The following is a 25,864-nucleotide window of genomic DNA, read 5'->3' as shown; positions in this document are numbered from 1 at the left end:
AGTTTCCAGCATCTTTAAATGATTTGGGGCTGTATGTCGGCACAGGGTGTGGGATGTCTGCAATTTATAGATGGAACCATCAATGCAGAGAAATACAAAAGCATCTTGGAATAGAGTTCACTACCGTCTATAAGAAAGTTTAAGTATATAAATGGATTTACTTTTCAACAAGATGGTGCCTTATGTCATACTGGCAAGACAACGATGGAGTGGCTGAAACAAAAACAAATTCCTACCATATCATGGCCATCCAGCAGTCCAGACTTTTGTAGTGGTAAATGAAGAAAAAGTTGCGAAAAGATCCTTCTAAATCCAAAGCTGATTTTAAGGAGAAACTTGTGGGTGTCTGGAATGGAATAACCCCTGAGGAGTATAGACAGTTGGTAGATACAATGCCGCTCAGAATTAAGGCCGTTTTAGATGCAAAAGGTGACGCCACCAAGTGGTAGTTGTTCTTTTCTGCATCGGCTACGCTGATTATGAATTGTACTAACCCTCTATATATTCTATCATCTAACAATAATTTTTTCAGCCCAGTTCTGAGTCTGCCAGTAATCATTGAATTTCTTCTTCGTAATCTTTTCCTTTATTATATTGACATGAAGCTGGCAAAAATGTCTCAAGACACGCATAATGGTAATTATTGTGCCATAGCATTAAAAAAAATGGGCCCCTGTAGGTACTTGTTCGATTTAACACTATTCTCATAATGAGTTGATTTCAGGAGACCTGCTCCATGCCCATGTATCAAATAAGACAATCGTTATAATATTTACACGGGTTGATCAAGCAACAATGAATATTTGTTTCAATAATTATATGTACCTAGGTATAATTTGCTATCAGCTTGAATAAGTAATTAAGTACGCAGGCACAAATTTTCTTAGAAACAGAATTTCGTTTCTATAGCTAAGTACGCAGCCACAAATTTTCTTAGAAACAGAATTTCGTTTCTATAGCTAAGCACGCAGCCACAAATTTTCTTAGAAACAGAATTTTGTTTCTATAGCTAAGTACCTAGAAATTTAAACGACGATGTCGTAAGATCTAAACTGCACAGGTGAAGAGTGATCACAGGGATATATCAGTGTCATAACGAACACAAACACTAAAAGAATATAAAAGATAAAATGGATGAACTCGAATATTATGGCATTAACGCAAACGAGCTTACTGCGCCGAACGTCGGTTGACGTCGAGATTTCATTGTCCACCTTATAGCCCGTCTGGCTTACTTGCCTAAGATATTATCTCCACTGAGTGTTGAGCTAACGATCATTATTTATATGGACCTATTTACTAACAATCAATGATAAATTCAAATAAAATTCTAAATATGTACCTAACGGATCACTCACGTACATTGCTCGACATTGTGTTGCTTCATAACGAGGAGCATTTTCATTGATGGATTTCGCGCAATGCTATCCCAAGGTAGAACGCAATCGTTTTGTTATTAAAATAAAATATCATCAATTCATCATATCATAGGACATATTTGTCTTTTCGGAATAATCTGTAGTCTGAACTTGCGGCTCTTAAGTGCGTTTTCACATTATCCGACCCGATATCGGATGTAGGAAGGATTTCAAAGCAAAAATCAAAGATGGCGGCTAAAATATAAGGGATTTCGGTCCTACATCCGATATCGGATCGGATAATGTGAAAATGCAGTAACAGTCTGAACTTGACCTAGGTGCTCGTGTTCCTGGGGAAATACGAGGAAATAACGTAACGCTATATTGAGCAAAATTGCTAAAGCTAAAGTATTTAACTTAAGCGGATAAGTTTTACTTGCAAAGTTCGATGTTTCGAACGTCGACGCCAAATTTGGAAAAGATATTCAACATGCTTCTCGAATACACTGACGTGGCTCCAAATAATTGAAACGACTACCTAACAACATTGTAGCGAGTCTTTGGGGAGTACAGCACACCCGAAACATGAACTGAATTCCACGTCAGTGAAATGCTTTTCCCGTAGGACCTACTCTAAATTGAAAATCAAAGTTATTGATGGATGGAAATGTTTCATAACACCGTTGCTTTCGGTTTAGGGTATCTGACGTTGGCTTATATTTTAAATATACCTAAGGTATATAAGGTATTTACTAGTTGTCGTCCATACTAAGTCTGTCTATTTTTTTAAACAATAGGGTTGCAATAAGTGCGATAAAGGAAGGTCAAATTCAAATTTAAAAACCTAATTCCAAAAAGCGCGGGGTGAAATTTGCATAGTAAGCGTATTTAACGAAGATTGAATGTATTTTGTTTATAATAGTATTAAAAATTGGCTCAAAAGCGTTAGTTCTTATTGTAAAATAGCACATATTCTCTTCAAATGATGTAAGGCTCTTTTTTCAAAAGCTAAATTGTTTAACCCAAGAACGAAAATATTTAAAACAAGATATTTTCGTTCTTGGGTCAAACAATTTAGCTTTTAAAAAAAGATCCGTACATCATTCTCTTCAAATGATGTAAGGTTCTTTTTTTAAAAGCTAAATTGTTTGACCCAAGAACGAAAATATCTTGATCTAAATAGCTGATTAATTTACTCAAGAGCGTTTTGTTCTTATTGTCAAATGGCCCATATTCCGGTCAAATGATGTAAAGCTCTTTTTTTAAAAGCTAAATTGTTTGACCCAAGAACGAAAATATCTTGTTCTAAGTAACCGAGATAATTTACTCAAAAGCATTAATTGTTCTTGCAAAATAGTTCCTTTCTTGTTGTAAAATGGAACTTATTCGAATCAAATGAAGTAAAGCTCTTCTTTTAAGAGTGTTTAATTCTTCTTATAAAAAGTGTCATTCTTGTCGTAAAATGGAACGTATTCCAATCAAATGAAGTAAAGCTCTTCTTTTAAGAGTGTTTAATTCTTCTTATAAAAAGTGTCATTCTTGTCGTAAAATAGAACGTATTCCAATCAAATGAAGTAAAGCTCTTCTTTTAAGAGTGTTTAATTCTTCTTATAAAAAGTGTCATTCTTGTCGTAAAATGGAACGTATTCCAATCAAATGAAGTAAAGCTCTTCTTTTAAGAGTGTTTTATTATTTTTATAAAAAGTGTCATTCTTGTCGTAAAATGGAACGTATTCCATTCAAATTAGGTAAATCTCTTCTTAATCACGACTATAAGGTGTGCCGTTCTCGAGAATGTTCTCCGTTTACTATGGGCTTTGAGCGAGAACGTTTCCTATACAAAATGGAGAACATTCTCGAGAACGGCACAACATGAGCTACAACACTTTTCATACGGACGTTTGTGTATTTGGCGCGTTTACAAAATTTACCATTTTATTTTTGTTTTATTCTTATCATTTTTATGTCTCAAATGAAATACTTATGATGTATTTTTTTATCTATTTAACATCTTTAGTTTTGTTTGCCTACCTTTACCTATAATAATTATGGTCATTTCATCACTATAGACTTTGCGACAATTATGACTTGATTAAATTACCTACCTTAATAAAACAATAATAAAATGGTATATTTTGTAACTAGGATAAATACACAAATTTCCACTTTTAAAGAAGAGGTTTAAATTTTGATGGAGTGCGTGTCCCTTTACAACAAGAACCAGAAATACAAACTTAAAAGAAAAGCTTAATGTAAGTATGTAATTAGAATACGTTCTATTTTACAACTAGAACGAACATGTTACAAGAAGAATTATCTTAACCCACAGAAGTGCTAATCAACTCAAGATTTAACTTTTTACAAAAAGACTTGTGCCGTTTTAAGTATGAATGAGTTTTGATAGTATTCCAGTCTAATTTATACAAGCCAAATTAGTTTTGAAACACATTTATACCTATTCGGAAATAATGGAATGAAAGTGAAATGTAAGTTTCTCATTTATTTTATGCACCAGTTAAAGAAAGTAATTACAAATTCAGAACCTATCAGTATCACTATACAGTATTAAAACTGAATTTAGAACGGAAAACATTTTGACTTATAAGCATATAGGTACATAAATGTATGAGCTACCAAGATTGATTAGAGCTACAAAGTACCAAGATTCTCTACAAGTCAAACTTAGAATAAATCACGTCAATTGTAAATAGATGGTGCAAATACTTAAGTAGGTACATAAGACCAAATGTCATAGATACAATTTCTGTAGCTTAGTATATTTTTACATTTCAAGAACTTTATAGTCTAAGATCCGTACTAAGCTCGATCTTCACCGACGTGTTAACCAGGTGAAAATAATATTTTATTAAGTAAAATAAGTTTCTGAACATGTCTTACTATGGTAACCTCAATAAAAATGGTCAAGATTATATAAAAAAAAATTCAAAGATTTTTAAAAAATAATCTTGACCATTCATTTTTATTGAGGAGACATGTTCAGAAACTTATTTTCATCTGGTTAACACGTTGGTGAAGATCGAGCTTAGTACGGATCCTATACTATAATAAAATTAAAACGTCTAAGTTTAAAACGTCAACTATATACGGTGGTACCTACTGTATCATACGCCGTATGGATTTGATACACTTTTTTTGAATAATTACGTGGAGGTGCTCACACACTTGGGGATACTTGGCGTGAAAAACGTGGTAAATCTTAAACAACAAGTCGAACGTCTTTGCAGCTGAATGCACGTGGTATTTGATATCATGAATAACGATGTATATCTGGGCGAAGTTTTGTAGCGGTCGTTGTATGAGCACGGAGGGTTGCACGGTATCCTTCCGGGCTGCAGCCTTAGCTTTCTGGGCTGCGATTACGCTGTCGATATCTCCGGCGTCCTGCATTAAAAACATAATTTAAAAGTAATGCCATAGTTCCCAGGAATATCCCACTGCTCAGCAGAGGCTCCACTACAAAAATATAAGTTCTTTTTTCTTCATTAAAATATGTACAGCAGAGACTTAGTCATATAGAAAATGGAATTTTAAGGTACACAATAGTTAGTTGTTTTACAAGGGGGAAAGTTGTTGTTTAACCGCACGTGCCAATATTGAAACCTGAGCAACCGAAAGATTCCAATATTGAACCACTCGCGAGCGTAGCGAGTGGTTCGAAAAGTGGAATCTTGTGCGTTGCGAGGGTTTCAAAGGACGAAGGTTAAACAAACTTTGCCGCCGAGTGAAACACAAAAATGTTCACCACACCAACACGAAGAAAACACTGACTATAAAACATCAAACTAAATCAAAACTATCAATTTATTCAATAATTATGATTCAAAATAGTCATATATATTTCGGTAATTTCCACCAGGAAGCTAAAATTAAAGATATCAAGTGAAATTTTGTTTGAAATTATTTGGCACTCTAGTGGATAAAATGCAATTTTGCTATCTGTTTTTGAATAGCAAAGTAAGCCTTTACCAGTTGGTGTGGTGAAAAGTTTTTAATTTTTCCCTTAATTATTGTAATTAAATAAAGAAGTAACAAATACCAAAACATGGTAAGTAAAATATGACTTCATTATGGTGGCTCTATGGCAACTTTGCATGCCTTACAGTTTACACACGTAGAGTGTGTTTAGTAAAACGTCCCACTTTGTCGGTTACCATTAAGGCAAGATTTACTTGTATCTTTATATGAATAAACTGACAAAGCGGCTTTATAGCAATCGACAAAGTGGGACGTTGTCCCATGCACACTCACTAGTAATGATTTTCATATAAAATGAGTGGGAAATATTAAATGGAATACTACTTTATTATGTTCTGGGAACATATTTACCAAAATGAAATATATTGAACTCGCTTGACTCGAAGAGTAAAATAGTAAAACATTAACTGAACAGTTACACAACTTTTATAGTTAATAATATAAATGTATATTAATATTAAAATAAATAGAATAAAACCCTTAAATTTGGATTGGATGCATCTAATACTTACATCTATCTGAACTAATAAGCCCTGGATTGATTCAGTGGTTGAGAATTTGACTTTCCTAGATTTCCGGCCTTTGGGTGGTATTAAAAAATATAGCAGGTAAATCTGCACCGGAATTATTTTGTCTGAAATTAAAAAAAAATTATATGAGACATTAGACTCACACATATTTTCATAAAATGATCAATTATGAATGCATTGTAATTAATTACGTTTTAACGGCCTCTGTATCTTTCTTCGTGGGTAGTGACTCTGCCTATGAAGTACAAGGTCCTGGGTTGAACTTGAATCCCATTTGAATTTGAACATTTTCAAGTTGTCATCCAACAAACTGAATGCTAATGGCTGAATGTGATCTGCTTGTGTGCTCTTTTTCTTTTCGTTCGTTTTTTTGCGTCGTTGTCATTGCTGTGAAAAATAAATTGGTGATTGCGATGGCAAGTATACCTACTAAAATAAATATAAGACGCTTTGATTAAGAGAAGTGTTCTAAAGGAAATACGGCGTTTATTTTTAATGTATTTAGTGTAGTAACTGGCCACAGTGGCCACCTTACACCAAAATCATTTTTGGTGTAATGAATTCTGTGACCTATGAAATAAGCTTTGTTCATAGGTCACAGAATTCATTTTAGTATAACATGGCCAGTAATAAAAATCTTATGCTAAAATCAATTATATTTATATATGTATGGAATTTATCTGTAATATTCATATTCATATATTCATATTCATTTATTCATAAAATTAACAATTTTACATGTCAAAGTTAAAGTTAAATTATCATAATTAGGGTACAATACAATATTACATTTTAAAAATAGAAAATACTCTCAAATAAATTCAATAATTAATTTAAAAAAGAAATAGATGTTGAACAATAATTACAAAAAATAATAATAATATTATGTGATCGTATTGAACATTAAATTGCATTATTATTATAATATTCTGAGATGTCATAAAAAGCATTAATATAAATTGTATACATATATAAATAGAATTGAGGTGGCTAGTTATTTTGAGGAATGTCTTACCAGAGTATCTACTTTGCTGTCTTTTCAAATGGCCCAGGTTTCAAGAAAATCATGTACAGTTTCAATTGTTTGTGTCTTAATTCAAAGGTGTTATTCCACCTTTCACAAACTTGGTCCCATAGCTCATTATATTTCAGCCAAATAGCGTCGTCATTTGAAGCAGTCCCTGAAATAAAACAAAAAAAAATTATCGAAACTTCGCTATACTTTGTGAAATCAAAAGGAAAAAAGACAACAGACAGACAGAGTTACTATTGCATTTATATTATTAGTAGGTACGAATATAAGTATGGATTTTACCTTGATTATTTTCCACAGACTCTACATCTGTATCCGAATCCCTATTAGAGCAAGTGGGTTTAAGCCCCTGCACTTTTCTCCTGATATGTACAGGAGATTTCGAACCTTGTCCACTAATGTGCCTTTAGCGGGCACATATTTTCTTGAAGCAGATTTGCATGTTGGCACAGCTTTCATATAGTAGGTATATATACTTTCAGTTGGGAAAAGTGAAACTATTTTTGCAGCTAGCAAATTGAATTCTTCTGGTTTGATGTTGCTGAGGAAAAAAATATTTTGAATAATCTTCATTCATATTTAAGTATTAATACTAATTTTATTATAGAAACCAGACAGAAAACCATCACAACTACCCTTGACGTAAATGCATAATTTTGCTCCCTTGTGAAAGAATATCTAACTCGCACTAGTCGTCAATCCATCTGGATTGACATGCAAGTACAGTCACCTGTAACCTGTAATAATATCTTACGCAATAAAGGCTGCAAAAATATCTGCCACTAATACCTTACGAGACATTGTAAGAGTGTGTAAGATATTTTTGAGGCCTTCGTTGTGTAAGACATTATTGCAGGTGACTGTACCAAGCCTGAAACTACTGCTGTCTGGTCTCCTATAATCCATTAGCTAAGTACTTACTTGTTAACAATAAATGTGTAGTGATATTTCACCAAAACATCAACAATGATGCTTTTTTGCGAGTTCAATTGTTTGTATTTTTGATAATAATTTAGAACACTATTTACTTGTGGAGTACATTGGCGGATACTCTTCAATTCAAATTATGGCAGTGAAAGCCTACTTGGTACACTTAAGTAGGAATCCAAATCCAAAGTAATGTCTGTCAGAATAACTGACTGATCTTGATCAACTTGCATCACTTCTATACAGTTTGTTTTCGCTTTAATAACCATTAAATCTTCATTGAAGAAGTATGCAGTTTCAGTATCAGTAACTGAGTCTAAGTAATCTTGTAGTTTACTTTTTAGTTTAATTCGGTGCACAATGTGTTTGCAAAGCTCTTTCAAGTATCATTTAAAACCAAATATTTGAACTGTTCCTTGCTTATATCATTTTCTGTAAAAAAAAATAACTTAAATAATTGGATATCAATGATCTTATACTTATTGAAGCATATTTGATAGCTATCGCGGAACTCTCCTATGTATATTGAAATGGGAAATGAACGAAATATGTGGATCAAAAACGAATAAATATCTGTAATAACTAAAAATAGCACAAAACCACAATATCATTAAGTCTTGCGGTTGGAGACAGGCTGAATCAAAGTCTTCCACTGCGACATGGTGACAAAATATATTTGAAATTTAAAAACTTCAGAAGACAAATGAACATCTTGATCGACCCCGGAGATGTATGGCAGTTGCAAAATAAACGATTAAGAAGCTTTCGTTATTTTGATTTAAAATTTCACGATTTTCACACATTATTTGAACAAAATGGGACTTCGAGTATTAATATAACTTGTTTTATTTACATCCACGTGTCAAAATGCCCATTGTCTCGTTTTGATAAGATAATACTTTAGTTCTTAATAGTTTAGTAACATACAAATATATCTAGCAAATGAGTAAAAATGTAAATGATGTACTTAGGTAATTTTGTTTAACCTAACATTTAATATGTATCTTGGTAAAACAAAAATGCTTACTTTACGCTTTAAAGAGAAACTATTTTATCTGCCATACCTTTTGATCTGCCAGCGATATTCTAGAAAATACACAACTTACTTTTAAAGTTCTCGACGACTACTGACGGCAAATCCCAGGATACCAATTTGTTTTCTGTGTCTTCTTCCATTATTTTAGTAGGTATACTTGCGATTGCAATCACCAAGTTAATTTTACCACCATAACACTTTCACAGCAATGACAACGACGCAAAAAAACGAGCGAAAAGAGCACAGAACAGTACACGAGCAGATCACATTCGGCCGTTAGCTTGGTTTGTTGGATGACAACTTGAGAATGTTGCCAGTATCAGTTTTTTTTTACCCAATAAATACATCAGTAATCACAAGTCCAACCTAGATAATGTAACTATAGATGGTTAAGCAAAGCATGAGAGTAAAAAATGGCGGCAAATTTGAATAATGTGCTCATACATTGTCGTCCCATAGAAAATTTTAATTTTGTTCTCACGATTTGCTTGACCGTCTATATACAGTCTGGCAAAAAAGAGTAGAAAATAATAGGGGCACCACTGTCTATGTAAAACGTCTTGCATATGGCAACTATTGAATCACTTTGACGTCTCTTTTGTATGAAAACAGTAAGTGTAGCCATGATAAAAAAAATAGTTCAATTTCTACTCTTTTTTTCCAAGCTGTCACATGGGAAAGAGGCCCGAAGTTTAGTCTCTTTCCGTCTTAATGCTATTGCACGGTCACACATTCGGTGTTTTTTGGATAAACTATTTTTAAAAATGCTACCCGACGGCAAATTATGTAAGAAATAAAAGTTGTCATGTAGTATTTTTCAAAATAATGTGTATTTGAGGCAAAATTTAATAAAATCTGTTTTTGTTTTATATGCAACCATAAAATAGGTACCTTATTTCAAGAAAATCTTGGGCGATCCCGCCTTCTAACCTATTGGGCTTTATTTTCCTACTTGTCAAAAGTATAAAATCATGCACCAGTTACTTCTGGAGGGGGCCTATTTTTAAGGAAGGCAAAGATCATTGAAAAAAATATTTTTCTTAAGTAATAAAGTGCAGGTACGACAAATGATCGACATTTCTATAAAAAAAACGACATTTTTAACCTGTAAGCAAATTCCAAAAACGTTTAATTTAGAAATAGTACGTTTTATGAGTAAACATACGTAACTTCATGATAGATAATCAGTATGTAATCTATGTGATTGCACTTGTATGGTTTGTAACGTGTCTTTTTTGGTAGGTACATACCTACACTTGAAAATGCCACGCGTTAAGGCTTAACTTTTTTATATCTAAATGTCAATTGTTCGTTGTATGGTTATTTTTAAAACTGTATGTTTTAAATTATGCGAAAAATACAATAAATTATAGACGATCAAGCAAATCGTGAGAGTAAAAAAACAAGCGAAATTAAAATTTTCCATGGGACGTAAAACCCGCGCCCTTGCAGTTTGCCGCCATTTTTTATTCTCACTTTTTGCTTGACTGTCTATACTAAGAAATAAACATTTTTTTTATTTACATCTCGTTTGCCTCCTATTAAACAATAATAAAAAAAAACTTATAAAAGTAACTGGTGCATGATTTTAATCAAACTTAAAAATAATGCGTATTTCATTATTTTGATAAACACTAGAAAGGAATTTTCGAAATGTATAAGTACCTATGCAAAACTAAGTAGCAACACGCTAAGTAGCTCTATGCCTTTGTTGTTTTATGAAACGGTTTATTATTTTATGCCTTTTACAATTATTTCAAAAACATATCAAAAGCGTGGTAGATTGTGTGAAGATTGTTCGCTAAACCATTCTCCAAGATTATCGGGTAAAAAATGAATACAGCAACACTGCTCATAGCAAAAAATGCAACTTCTTGAGACAAGATTTGTAAATTTTGTTGCAAGAACTAGCAAGAAATAATATCTTGGAGCAATAATGCTTTTGCTTTCGAAGGTCTTGATTTAAGATTCAAATATTTCGACTGTCTTGAGACAAAAACGATTTTTTCCGTAACATAGGTAAGTATATATAGGTATACAATACAATTACATGCAAACAGACGAAGTATTTAATCCTCGCTATGGTTTGTACAACGCATATAAGCCAATATTTAGGTATATAGATTGCGGTGCCGGTACAATCTTCAGTACCAGACTAAAATGTCCGGTACCTGCGTCGTACCGGGAATTCCCGCTACTTCGATACTTTTCAGTACCTACTAATTGTTTTTCCAGCAAACATTACTAAAACCCGTGACAAATGCTTTGCTTGCTTCTTATCATACAAATTTATAGTCTATAGTAATACTGAGTGTGGGTGTTGTTGTCTATAGTAGTATTTGTAGTCCTTAGTCATATTATATATTATTACATTCTTCATTGTTAATTTAACTGAATCTTGAGTGAAACTAGTAATATCTTCTACCGAGAAATATATTAGGTACTTGCTTTTAGGATTTCTGATTCTTGATTGTTAATTTAGCCGAATCTTGATTGAACTAGTAATATCTTCAACCGAGAAATTTTTTATTTCCTTTTAAAATGTCTAAATTCTTGATTGTTAATTTAACTGAATCTTGAATAAAACTAGTAATATCTTTTACCGAGAAGTATATTATTTGTTTTGAGATAATCTTAATTCTTGATTGTTAATTTAAGTGAATCTTGAATAAAACTAGTAATATCTTCTACCGAGAAATATATTACTTGCTTTTAGAATGTCTAAATTCTTGTTTGTTAATTTAATTGAATCTTGAATGAAATTAGTAATATCTTTTAATACCGAGAAATATATTACTTTCTTTTAGATTGTCTTAATTCTTGGTTATTAATTTAACTGAATCTTGAATGAAACTAGTAATATCTTCTACCGAGAAATATATTACTTGCTTTTAGATTGTCTTAATTCTTGACTGTTAATTTAACCGAATCTTGAATGAAACTAGTAATATCTTTTACCGAGAAATATATTACTTGCTTTAAGATTTTTTAAATTCTTGATTGTAAATTTAACTGGATCTTGAATGAAACTAGTAATATCTTTTACCAAGAAATATATTACTTTCTTTAAGATTGTTTTAATTCTTGATTGTTAATTTAACAGAATCTTGAATGAAACTAGTAATATCTTTTACCGAGAAATATATTACTTGCTTTAAGATTTTTTAAATTCTTGATTGTAAATTTAACTAGATCTTGAATGAAACTAGTAATATCTTTTACCAAGAAATATATTACTTGCTTTAAGATTTTGTAAATTCTTGATTGTAAATATAACTAGATCTTGAATGAAACTAGTAAAATCTTTTACCAAGAAATATATTACTTGATTTTAGAATGTCTACATACTTGGCTGAATATTTCAATAATTCTTGGGTGAACTAAATAATATCTCCTATCAAGTAATATATTACTTGCTTGAATACTTTTCAGTTGTTCATTTGAGATTTAAATGTAATCTTGAGCTAAGTTTGACTCTATATTGGCACAAGAATGAATTCTTAAATCAAATCTGCTTAATCATTCTTCAGGTGAGAAATAAATTAGTTTTGATTTGAGATATAAATTTTGACTCAAATAATATTTGCTTTCATCCAAGATTTTCGGTCTTGAATATGAAGAATTTTAAATTTTTGAAACGTTAGTGAGATTATCTTATTTCAAGATATATATATTTGAGATCAAGAAATATTAGGTGAAACACATCTGGTTCTTGTTTCAAAAAACCATTTTTTTCTGTGTAGGTATAGGACTATCTAAACAGGCCATATGTTCACTGTAATATGTGGCCGGCAACTATTGGTATATTTCTCTAATATGTGACTCATGTCATGTGAGTAATAGGAGGACACCATGAGTATCAGGCCCGATATTGCAAAAAAATAAGGCCCGTGTAGAAGCCTCGAATGAGTAATTATTGTGTCGACAAGTCACTGTTAAGTCACTGGGAATGTATAATTGAATTAACTTTGCACTTTTAACTTGAGGGTTGGGTTTGTTCTCTCCGAATATACCATTCAGTTTTGTTCATTGTTCGAGAAATTTTACTAACTGCCCTGGGCAGGGTTAGTCCATTTGCTTCCCTTTGACTTTTACGACTTCGCTACGTATGTTTTAGGTACTTTATATATACATTCATTTGGAAACGCATAGCATAGCATAGTATATATATAATCGCTGTCACTTGATAGCTCTGTTTATTTTAGATTACTGTTTCTAATAAATTAAATCTAATAGTTCTTACACCTTGGTTTTTGCTGCCTCTGCGTACGTCTCAGATAGATGGGCAAGGGCAGCATCCGCTCGGTGTAAACCTTACATTTCACTAAAGTGTCAAAAGGGTCTCTACGTGTTGGCTTCGCACAATCTTCCCAAAGGTCCAAAATACCCAAATGGTTTCCTTGATGGGAAAGAAATACAAAGGGACATCTTTCCAATCGAAAAAATCGAGGTACGCGAACATATTTTGAATTTCAATGGCATGTGTTAAGTTAAAATTGACAATTATTTGTTAACAACCTCACGAGTCTCACGACTGTATCAGCTCGGGTGTAAAGGGGTAAAGACAATGCAACTAAATATTGCAAGTTATTCGTACAGTGTGGTCGTACTACAGTTATTGTCCCAGAGCTGTAAGAACCTCTTTTTGACACATGACAGCGTCCACAAAACGTAAACTCGCGCAACCTAATGAAATTTTAAATAAAATCCTGTAATAATATTAAAAAAAAATCAAGTACTTAAAAACAATATTTTGCTTACTTTAAACATAATCTAACACATGTTACATTTTTGCGGATCTTCGTATATCTTCGTATCGGAGTATTTTACGATATTATTTTATCACGCAAGATTTACTTATTATGTCATTTATCATTCATTTTTATTTTTAAACTAGTGCTGTGGCAGAGTCTGTCCTTTTGATTCAAATGCCATTTCAGTAAGTTGATAGAAATCTCGTATATTTGTTTAAGCGCCTCCTTGTACATAGGGCCTAATCGATTCAACCAATTCGAAATGAATCGTTAGATTTGGCAAACGATACGTCTTAGCCACATCGCAACATACTTCAAAACAAATGTGTCAAAAATGTGAACTTACAAATCCGGGACAATAGGAGGTTTTTATAATCCAACCGACACTTCAAAATATCATGTTTTTCTATTAGTAAACATTAGGTAGAAATAGTACACATTACCGATAATATTTCCTAGTGAACGGATCGCAGTCGCTGATGAGAAAACGTCGGCCGAGTACGAAAACCGTCTCCCCCACAATTAGGTCACTCGGGGAGTAGTACTCGGTCACCTCCTCCTCGGTCACCTCCATCACAATGGACGGAAATGACACTGAAACCAGATTGCATTCATTTTGGAACATATACTTACCTTTACACAATTAAATAATTCATTAATTAGCTCCTCTGTAATTCGCTAGGACAAAGACATATATAACTCCGTATAGACAGATAGTCTAAGAAAAAAACGTACCTAAGTACCATACAAATAAGACAAAAAAACCGGCCAAGAGCGTGTCGGGCCACGCTCAGTGTAGGGTTCCGTAGTTTTCCGTATTTTTCTCAAAAACTACTGAACCTATCAAGTTCAAAATAATTCAGAAAATTAACAATATTCAATTGTTAATTTTCTGAATAATGTTGACGTGTAAAAGTACATATGTAGCCTATTTTCTGAATGAATGATTTGATTTGATTTTAACTGATATACAGATACGCTAACTAAGGCGTCATCCATATATTACGTCACAGTGTAAGGGGGGGGAGGGGGTCATACTAAATGTGACAATCCCTGTTAAAGGGATACAAAAAAGCGTGACATAGGGGGGGAGGGGTCCAAAAACCTGAAATTTGGTGTGACGTAATATGTGGATGATCCCCAGTATCAAAAGGTATAGCAATTTAAAACAATTTAAATAACGTTTACCTATAGCTAAAAACGATATAACAATCGCGAAAAGGGACAACCGATAGCGGAAATTAATGAATTTGCCACATTTGTGACAGAGTAAGTTGAAGAGAATAATCTGAAACTCTTGAATGTTCATTAATACTTAACACAGGTAAAAAGAGTCCAGCATTAAGTACCTATTCTGTAAAGTTTGCTTAAGCTCAAGTTTTAAATGAAAGCCCTATTCATACTTAAAGAGATTTTTGCCCGATTCGAATTATAATACACATCAAAAATTAGCTGTTGATACGATATGAATGAGATATATCTGTGTCAAAAGTGACGTGTTTGTTTAAAGAAACGACGCTTTTGATTTGACTCTAACATATCCGATCCATATCGAACTAATTGTCGACGTAAGGTAACATGGGGTAAGATAAGTGTTTTTCTTGCAGTATAAGATATAGAAAATCGCCCGTAGTGCTTCATTGTACGGAACATTTTTTATCTTATCCTCAAGAAAAACCCTTTAGTCTCACCCTATGTTACCTTATATTAAAGTTCGAATCACGCCGACAGGGAAGTTATGAAACTTATGCAGATAAGACGACTTCTGCAAGTTGTTCACTCATTTCTAGATTAAGAGATTCTTAAGGTCACCGTTTGAAAACTTCTCCATATATAACCTTTACAACATTATATCACCTCATCACGAGAGCATTGCGCTGAAATATATAATTTCATGAATATTAAAAATGGCCATTAAAGAGTATTATGACTATTATGAGCTGTTATCTCTATTCAGCCTTAGCGCGTTTTCACATTATCCGATCCGATATCGGATGTAGGACCGATATTCCCATACATTTAAGCCGCCATCTTTGATTTTTACTATTGAAATCCTTCCGACATCCAATATCGGATCGGATAATGTGAAAACGCACTTAACCCCAACTGACCTCCCCTGACTACCATACTAATGCGATGCAACTTGAGGATACTTTCCAAAAAAGTTTCACAAGAAATATAGACAAAATTAATTTCCGAAATGGAAAGTTTCAATCTTCATCTTTCAGCAATTTTGGAAACTTTCTCATGGCACATTAGTAGACTATCGTATAGAATACGAACCCGGAACCTCCTTCCACTTTTTAGGCAATTTCCGTTTTTTCAGCAGCAGAGGGAAAGGCTCCTTCCCACCTCGGCCATCATGCAGCTCCTGCAATTAGGAACTCTTAAGAAACTGAATTTATAGCTCATGAAACTGGATCCTTATATACATATAACCCGATCAACCTAACCGTATTATATTTTGACGACCGGTCTGGCGCACCTTGGTATACATTGGAGCGCGACACAGCGATGGGGGCATTTATTTGTGTGATGAGCACAGATATTGTTGCCGAGTCATGGATGTTTTCGTATATAAATTATAAGATTTATATATTATATATATCGTTGTCTGAGTACCCACAACACAAGCCTTCTTGAATTTACCGTGGGCTCAGTGAAACTGTGATCCTATAATATTTATTTATTTTATCAACCTAACCGTATTATATTTTGCATAATATTATACATTGTACAATCCCTTTTCAATATAATAATTAATGCTTATTAATTAAGTAGTGGATTGCGTTACAAGGGACCAATAGTAAATTCGAAACGACAAGATCGAAACGAGTGGCGATAAATTAAAACACGACCGAAGGGAGTGTTTTAAATCGACACGAGTTATTTATTTATTTATTTATTTATTTATTTATACAAGGAATTCCAACAGCTATGAATGATACAATATAAATTTAGAATAGCAATACAGAGCCAATTATGAATTATGAATTTCCTTTTCGCATATGTATCGTACGGCATTTTTCAGTACAGATGGCTGGCCCTCCGAAGTTTCGACCTGACATACAATGAATAATGAACCACTTAACATGGTAAGCAACCATTTTTCTTAATCAGTACTCGATGGCGATCACATTTAGGTATGTGGCACTTACACGGTATAATTTTTTTGCAATTTGATATGCATATTTTGTTAAATTTAATGTTTATGTGATTGATTTGTAATGTGTTCGATATTAAATTGTAAGTATGTTGTTTTATGAATAAAGTTATAAAGATGGCATTTCAAAAAGGTTCAGTAGGAAATAATTTTACTAATAGGTACCATGTGATATAGCTTTTCACAACAGGGTGGCTAGCCGAATGGCACAATCGCTCACGAAACGCTCACGAAACGAAGCGCTAGTAGATATCTATCTCTATCGCGCTTGCGTATTGGCGCGACAGAGCCAGCGGCGTATCGCTTTCGTTTGGCGTCGGAGAAATGCCATTCGGCTACGGGGCCTGGTATTGAGAAATTTTTGTCTTATGATAAAAATAGAATAATTAAAAAGTCACCCCATAAAACCCAAGGTAAGAAAAGACCCCTTTCCAAAATAGGGTAGTGAAAACTGTTTATGAATAGGTGATGTATTTGTGAACAAAACCCTAATGCTCAGCAACAAAATTTTAATGCATACGTTTGCCCATTTGTGTGTCGCTTTCAAACATAATTATCAAATAAATATGTATTTCATTATTCATTACAGATGGTGTTTTTTTACGCACTAGTGCGAGAAGTGGTTCAATTCTTGTCAGGTCGATCCTGAACATGCTGGTATTTAATTCTCCGTTTCCCAACGAGTGCATTCATTCTTTATGCGGGTTTAAGCTACGGTGCCGCCGCCGGTGTAATGTTCTTGTCTCGAGATTGTGCGCGGAACAATGAGTAAATAGCGTGTTTAAGACAAATGGGTCTACAGCTTCTTACCTACTTACAAAATACTTACTCTAGGAGGCGCTGAATTTTCAAGCTGTTACAGCGGGTACAGTCGCTTAATGCTGAACAAAATAATAAAAGCGCTTGCTTGTTTCAGACAAAAACGTGTACACTACCGGCGAATAATAAATCACATTTGTGATTTTTAGGGTTCCGTACCTCAAAAGGAAAAAACGGAACCCTTATAGGATCACTTTGTTGTCCGTCTGTCCGTCCGTCCGTCTGTCAAGACCCTTTTTCTCAGGAACGCGTGGAGGTATGAAGCTGAAATTTATATCAATTACTCAGGTCTACTGTCCCTTGAAGCTGTGAAAAAATCAAACTTCTAAGCCAATGCAATCAAAAGATACAGCCGTTTATGCCGCAAATTTTCGACACTTGCAAGGGAATCAAAACCTACAGGGTGCTTCCCGTGAACTCAGAATCTTGAAATTTGGTACGAAGCAACGTCTTATAGCATAGATAAAGGAAAAATTACGAAAACCATAAATTTTTAGTTACATCACATAATATATATTTTTTTAATAATTTTAATGTTTGTACGGAACCCTCGGTGCGCGAGTCCGACTCGCACTTGGCCGGTTTTTGTAGCTATGAGTATGTATACAGCGTGGAAAGATAAGTCGGGCTCGGGAAATACCTTAAATCCTTAAGCGGCTCATTTTACTTAAAGGAGACAATCCTTTATTTTTAAAAACAAACATTGCATTCAAGCATATAAAATAATCATTGTTCTACATAAGGTACAGCGAGGCATATCTCGACTGGGGGGCAATTGTAACTAGTCCATTTTTTCCATTACTACACTATGATGTTGAGTTCTACATGTATCCACTGAACACGCCTACCATATGTAACCGATGGACACTCTATTTAATAATGCAAACATTGTAAAACCTGGGAAAAATGGACCAGTTACATTTGTCCCCCAGTTGAGATTTGCCCCGCTGTACCTTATTATAAAATATGAATGTGACATATTATCACATGTACCTATGCTATTTTCTCTCACAAGGATATTTGTCGCATGTCAAAGATATGCCTACGGTCCTTAACACAAACATCAGACATAATAGGCATGCACTATGTCCACCCATCAATATGGTAATAGAAATAGATTGGAAGTTGGTGACATGCTATTAGTTACCATTGTATGATTGCATTCGAGACATATAATTAGTAGATGATGAGCGTATAATGGGATTTGAATATTATCTAGTAAAGCACAATTAATCTTTGAATGCGCTGACCAACAAATTTCAGTGACAGGCTCGGGAACAGATTAAATTGATATGATCATAATTATGTTGTTATCTAGGTAGTTATACCTCTATATTATAGGTAGACCCCCACCTAGCCTAGCCACCTAGCCTATATCTAAGTACCTAGATATTTAAACAGGATATGATCATAATAAACTGAAATAGATACCATACACTAAAGAAAAAAGCGATCAAGCCCACTGGTAGCGAAGCCGGGAATCGAACGCGGCTGACGTGATAAACCGCTACACCACCTCGACCGCCGGCGACCGGAGCACATCTCGGACACTGGCGATCAAATATATGAAAGAGGCGCGTTCCTAGCACACATTCTAAGCTCGTGTAGGTGAACGCGTACCATGCTTGTAGGCAGTCGAGTTCGTTTTTGACAGGCGGTAACTGTGAGGTAACCGAGAGGGGGTGGGCGGCACTTTCAAATCAAAAAACTATTTATTAAGGCAATAACAAATTTTTATTAAAATAATTTGATTTGTTCCCTACATCGAGGATATGATCAGTTAAGAGCTTTCTGAAGGCAGAAACAGTAGCCGCTACATAAACAATACGTGTTTAATTTTTACAGCTCTTTGGTGCAAACTGTAATGATGTGTTAATTGTAATAATTCATAAATAAATATTACCTACTTTAAAAATGTAAGTAAGTACCTAAGTATGTACTTATTTCAGCTCTGTGAATATTAGTGTGATACTATACATATACAGCACGACCACGGATGATTTTATTAATTCTGTTGCGGTACAAATCCACGAAAAAAAATGTACTTTTTTGTACCTACGTTTAAAAATGTACCTTTATGGTTTTGGAGTTTCGACATAGGGGCCGTGGTCGACTGGTCGTGCTAGGTAGGTTCTCCCTGGCACGATCACACTATATTTAATGAGTTTTTAAATTTCTGTTGCAGTACAAATTCACGAAAAAAAATGTACTTTTTTGTACTTACCTTTTAAAATTAAACATAAATATAGTGTGGTCGTGCCAGGAAGTACTTATCTAGCACGACCACAACCCATGTCAAAACTCCGAAATCATGCGGGTATTTTTTTTAAACGTAAGTACAAAAAAGTACATTTTTTTCATGAATTTGTACCGCAACAGAATTAGTAAAATCATCCGTGGTCGTGCTGTATAGTATCACACGAATATTAGGCTGAATGGTTTTTTTTGTCAACAATAGACGATTTACCCTAATTCACATTGACGAAGCAATATTTTACCTTAACCGAAATAGTATCATCTTGAAGGAAGTACAAAAGTTTGTAGTGGGTGAGTTCTCCGTTTTCTGCATCTCTGTTGTCCCAATACACGTCGAAACTGAAAAAGGAAAGGTGTATTTATTTTCACCACACCAACTGGTAAAGGCTTTCTTTGCCATTCGAAAACAGATAGCAAAATTGCATTTTATCCACAAGGGGGCAAAGTAATTTCATACAAATTTTAACTCGATGTCTTAATCTGGCTGCTAGATTTTACCTATAAATTATGATTTTGATTCATAAATATTGAATAAATTGATGGATATCATTTATTTTGATATTTTATAGTCAGTATTTTGTTTGTATTAGTGTGGTGAAAAATGTTGTGTTTCACTCGTTGGCAAAGTTTGTTTAACCTTCGTGCCTTGATACCCTCGTAACGCTCAAGATTCCACTATTTTAACCACTCGCTACGCTCGCGGTTCAATATTGGAATCTTTCGCTTGTTCGGGTATCAATATTGGCACGTGCAGTTAAACAACTACTTTGCCCCCTTGTAAAACAAGTAACTATTTCACAATGCCAACTGTTAAGGAGTATCTAGAACGAGAGCGTCGAGAACTCGAGAGCCTTTGTGGAGTAGTGTGCGAAGTCATATCATACACATGTCAACTTGTTATGTTAAGTTGGCTGGCAGAATTCACTTTCAAATAAATATGAGGGTTTTGAATGATAAACAGTTAAAACAATTTCTAATTTTATTTTGTTTGTCAGAATTGTACTAGTGTTGATGTGGTGAAAGCAAATATGTTATATTCGGGGCAAAATTTGCTTCACCTTCGTGTCTTGTAACCTTCTCAACGCTCAAAATACTACTTTTTGGAAATCTCGCTACTTTTCGGTTCAATTATGTAATATTTTGCTTGCTTGAGTAGGTATCAATAGTACCTGCGAGCGATTATATATGTATTGGCTACGGCTGAATAGGGCTAGCATAGCTCTAATATATTCAGTTTACAAAATATATTCAACAGACTCAAAAGACGCATTAGACGCATTTACCCGACCAGACGCAAAACCCTCCCAGTTGACTTTAGGTATTACTAAAGATCCATTATTCAAAATCAAAACTGGGCGTGGGTACTGTTCAAAATCGATAGAATTGACGTTAATGGCAACTGAGACTAAAGTCGGGGCTCAGAGGATTTCAGGTGCACTGCTGCAGCTGCCAGCTCGGAAAGCCGATTAGATTTATCATGATTAGATATAGTTGAGGCTTTGACGTATTTCGAAATAGGTAATTACATAAAATACTTGTACTTTGGCAACTTATGAACAAATAAAAAAATGTTCATTCATGTACAAAGAGGATCGAGTATTATAGAGAGTTATTGTCGAAGTAAAATGTGTAATCACAGAGCATAGACTGCTATCTCTCGACACAGGCTTAAAACTTTTGAGCCTCAGTTTTGACAATTTGGCCCATATTCTTAGCTTGATATGTTTTAAAATGTCAAATATTAATATTAGCGCCATCTTGCTGAGCGTACCCCAAAGGTGTAATGCCTTTCTGTATGGTACTGAGGTACGTTTTTTTCTTAGACTTTATCTGTCTATACGGAGTTATATATGTCTTTGATTCATACCAAAATTAGCACTCTGGGGCTTTTGCACAAACTTTTTTATTGAGGTATTTATTTCGTTGAGCATTTTTGATCCGAAAACCAAAAGTAACCTTACTAGTCAAAATATTGCGAAGATAAAAAAAAATTCAATGAAAAAGACGGAAATTTCAAATAAATAAATTTATATTTGCCCGAAATAAAACTAAAACACCAATCATTATAAAACATCAAATTTAAGAAATGTAGAATAAAAAGAAGTAACAATGTAGTGTCTAAATAATAATCATGGCATAAGTAAATTAAACACGCAAATTGCGCGATTCCTGAACAATCCCGGCTTGATTCTCACCAAGTCCACAATAATAGCCGCCAGGGTGGTGTTCTAATCGCTGGACGAACGCAGGCTAGCCGAATGGTAAACTAATCAAGGCAGGCAAGCAATATATAAGTATATTAAGTATATAACGTCAGGCCGTCCTCTTCTCACTATTTGTAAGTGCTACCAAAGACATAATGTAACTCCGTATAGACAGCTACAGTCTAAGAAAAAAACGTACCTCAAAGATCTAGAGAAAAAGGTACGGTGGCCTAGGGGACCTTTGGGGAACGCTCGGCTAGATGGCGCTAATATTAATATTTGACATTTTAACACATACCAAGCTAACAATATGGGCCATATTGTCAAAACTGAGGTTCAAAAGTTTTAAGCTTGTGTCGAGAGATGGCAGTCTATGCTCTCTGTGATTACACATTTTACTTTGACAGTAACTCTCTATAATACTCGATCCTCTTTGGTGCTACCTATAGGAACGCACCAATGCGATAAAATATATCCCACTAGTGTGCTACGCCCGCAGCTTATTATTTGAGTTTGAAGTTGTACTCGTACCCTGTACTAAAAATAAACTCTGTATATTATATTACCTATTCGTAAAGATATTATAGTACATTACAATACAAGTGCGTAAAAAAGGAAGTTCGAAACGAGTGGCGATAAATTAAAACACGACCGAAGGGAGTGTTTTAAATCGACACGAGTTACGAATTTTGCACGTGTATCGTACGACGTTTTTCAGTACAGATGAGCCTCCGAAGTTTTGACCTGGCATATAATGAACCACTTTTCGCACTAGTGCGTAAAAACAACACCATCTGTACTGAAAACCATCACCATCTGTATTTTGACTATAGGCCAATTATTAGACGTTGGCAATTTCTCATTATTAATTCCGATGAGCGCTCGACTCGACTTTACTTGATGAAGAACACTCTGCTCGGCAGTGCTTAGTTGAGAGGGAAAATGCATCGTCAGTATGCTGGCTGTGCGAAAATCTTGCTGCATACAATTACTCGATGTCCGTGTTTTAAAATATAAATCATATTGTAGAAGTCGGACATATTTTTAACCGACTTCTTTACGTTGTAGGAAGAGGTTCTGAGGTCAGTCAGAGTTAGGATCTGAGAACATCAGGTCTTCAAACTCTATTATAAAATCCTCGAGTCCCCCGGCTTTGCACGCGTATACAGTACGTGAACCCTCCTCTTGAATCGCTCTATATATTAAAAAAACCGCAAAATCTGTTGCGTAGTTTTAAAGATCTAAGCATACATCTAAGAACTAAATCGTAGTGAAGCGACGGCCAGGGCTGCCGTGAGTGCTATTTATTGTATAAAAAAAACCTCGACACGAAAAGACAGCCAGACACACAGACTACGGGAGCGACTTGGTTGTATACTATTTAGTGATGAGAGCACTTGAATGAGGCTTAAGAAGTGTGTGAACTCACGCGAGCACCTTCCCATCGTACTCGAGGAAGCGGCGCAGCTTGTCTTCCTTCTTGCTCTCGCGGTGCGGCGTCGGCACACTCTTCCACCGCTCCTGCTGCGTGTACTGGTCCTCAGGTAGCTCCTCCTCTTTCGACAGCTCTATGCCTTGGGACTCTAACCATTCCTGGTAAATAAGTTTTGTTTTGGATGAGATGGTTAGTCCATCTGTCGCAGCGGAGATTCTACCAACTACTGGCCCGATTGGGCTGAAAGGTACCTAAGTTATTTGATGAGCCAATTTTTTTGTCAACAGTCCGCCTGATGGAAAGCGGTCACCGTAACCTATGGACGCCTGCATCTCAAGGGGTGTCTAATGCGCGTTGCCGACCCATTCGAAACTTGACAATGACGTTATACAGGCCCTTTTGGCGAGAAAATTTGGAGAATATTAAAAAAAGTTCAAGCGAACCAAACCAAACCAAGCGATCCAAACCAAAACTCAAAGGATAGAAACATTGGGGAAATTGTGTGATGTAATTTCTCTCGCGGCGCGAGTTCAACTCACTAGTGATCATAGAAAAAAATATTTTTCTATGCTAGTGACTGACTTTTGAGAGAGAAACGACTAAGTATGAAAATAATTTTGGTCGCATAGCTTGTCATTCGGGTAAGACGCCAGTTGGAGCAGTTTCCGTCTCGAACGACGTTGCCCCGTTCCATTGGCAAGTCGCATGCGATCGTCATTGCCGCACGAGAGAGCTAGGCACTGACCCACTGGCTACACGGCTAATAAGTCTAGGCCAATCCTACCTAGCCTAGGCAACCTAGGACAATCAACAAACAAGCATTTTAAGTATCAGTTTCTTAACTACACTTAACTAGGTACAAGAATTATGTAGGATTCAGGTATCCCAGAATATCTCTCATATTCTTGGTTATTTTATTTACATTTTAGGATTCTAATTACATTTACTGATTAAATATTAAAGAATTTACAATAAACAATTAATATATTCTGAAAATGCCTTAACATCTATATTATGTACTACGTTATCATTTGTTTTGAAAAAGAATTGAATGCCTTTTACAAATTAAGAATAGGTTATATTTTGTAAGGATCTATTCAGGTATTTACAGATTCTTTGTTACTAAAAATACAGGCATAACGGAAACATTAGGTTTATTTATATTTTAATCAGTCAAAATACACCAAAATTAATATACTTGTTCGAGAGACGTCTGTTCTCAGCTTATTTACATTTAGGCTAAGAATTTACCGTTATGGGCATTGACCTTTGAACAGAAAACGTTATCGAGTGGTGTGGACATTATTATTAAACCTACGTTCCAATTCCTATTTTACGGAGAAGTGATTTCTGAAATCTGTTTTAAGCAGGAAATGTAGATAATATTAGATATGCTTCAATAGTTGCATTACGGTGAATGCGTAGCGGTATCTATTTTGCGGTCATCGTTGTTTATTATCATTCTGAGTGTTACTATCCGAGCGGGTACACCTCTTTTGTGCCGCGTAAACAGATCACAACGGAGACTAGAAATGGTTATATCGCTGGAAGACCCGGCCGTGAGGTCGTACATCGTGTACTCGTCCATCCTGGCGCTTAAGATGTTAGTAGTGGCGACGCTGACATCGCTGACGCGCGGGCGGCGCAAGGCGTTCGCGAACCCCGAAGACGCCAAGGCGTTCAGGGGAAAGATAAAATTGGACGATCCGGAAGTGGAGCGCGTGAGGAGGGCACACTTGAACGACTTGGAGAACATCCCGGCGTTCTGGATCCTGGGCGCGCTGTACCTGACGACGGGGCCGGCGGGCGCGTGGGCGACGCTGCTGTTCCGGCTGGCGGCGGCGGGTCGCGTGCTGCACACGCTCGTGTACGCGGTGCTGCCGCTGCCGCAGCCGGCGCGCGCGCTCGCCTACCTGGTGCCCTACGGCATCAACATTTACATGGGAGTGCAAGTTGTGCTGCACTATGCGACTGCATTGTGATTTGTGAACAAGACATTTACTTACTTTATAAGTTAAGCTTCTTATGTTGTGTGATGCAATAAAGGTTATAAAAATATGTGTTCTCTATATGTTATTAAACCAATGCTCAAATACTACACACTTTTACATGTTACATCAACTTGTAATACTGATTTTTACTCCGTTTAGTGATTCCTGGGCATATACATATAGAACCCCTTGCTGTACATGTATGATCAAAAAAATTGTTTAAGTAAGAACTTTAATAGCCGTTATTAAAGTTATATGCAGTAACGTGTGAAGTTGATTTCTAAAGTGGCTACTTTTATGAACTGACAATATTGTGTATGACAATAATTATAATTTTAATTATGTAGTAATAAAATCCTAAT

General features: G+C 35.0%; 2 protein-coding genes and 1 long non-coding RNA gene across 5 annotated transcripts in view; 1 reads left to right on the top strand and 2 right to left on the bottom strand.

The window, feature by feature from the left end:
* LOC125240866 (EF-hand domain-containing protein 1-like) overlaps nucleotides 1–25,864 on the bottom strand; it is a 75,282-nt gene that overhangs the window by 27,201 nt on the left and 22,217 nt on the right. For both annotated transcript variants that reach the window (XM_048149009.1, XM_048149011.1), the window contains 4 exons: nucleotides 23,506–23,669; nucleotides 20,115–20,211; nucleotides 15,918–16,005; nucleotides 14,078–14,228 (listed from right to left, as the gene is read on the bottom strand). In XM_048149009.1, coding sequence (XP_048004966.1) covers nucleotides 14,078–14,228; nucleotides 15,918–16,005; nucleotides 20,115–20,211; nucleotides 23,506–23,669 — 500 coding nt within the window. The remainder of the gene's footprint in view (nucleotides 1–14,077; nucleotides 14,229–15,917; nucleotides 16,006–20,114; nucleotides 20,212–23,505; nucleotides 23,670–25,864) is intronic.
* Nucleotides 3,846–9,329, bottom strand: LOC125240875. Of its 2 annotated transcripts, XR_007178683.1 has the most exons (7): nucleotides 8,951–9,329; nucleotides 7,839–8,276; nucleotides 7,200–7,458; nucleotides 6,900–7,065; nucleotides 6,076–6,271; nucleotides 5,867–5,988; nucleotides 3,846–4,760 (listed from the first exon to the last, which is right to left on the bottom strand). It is a non-coding gene; the product is annotated as an uncharacterized LOC125240875 (long non-coding RNA). The 2 variants fall into 2 exon arrangements; XR_007178684.1 differs by lacking the exon at nucleotides 7,839–8,276 and having other exon boundaries at nucleotides 8,951–9,308.
* On the top strand, nucleotides 24,880–25,606 carry LOC125240873 (microsomal glutathione S-transferase 1). The gene has a single exon (XM_048149023.1). The coding sequence runs from the start codon at nucleotides 25,044–25,046 to the stop codon at nucleotides 25,491–25,493; it is 450 nt and encodes a 149-aa protein (XP_048004980.1). The 5' UTR covers nucleotides 24,880–25,043; the 3' UTR covers nucleotides 25,494–25,606.

Source organism: Leguminivora glycinivorella, chromosome Z (genome assembly GCF_023078275.1).
Source record: "Leguminivora glycinivorella isolate SPB_JAAS2020 chromosome Z, LegGlyc_1.1, whole genome shotgun sequence".
In the NCBI taxonomy this organism is placed as follows: domain Eukaryota; kingdom Metazoa; phylum Arthropoda; class Insecta; order Lepidoptera; family Tortricidae; genus Leguminivora; species Leguminivora glycinivorella.
The sequence above is the reverse complement of the archived record's forward strand: the minus strand, read 5'-3'. Positions and strand labels throughout refer to the sequence as shown.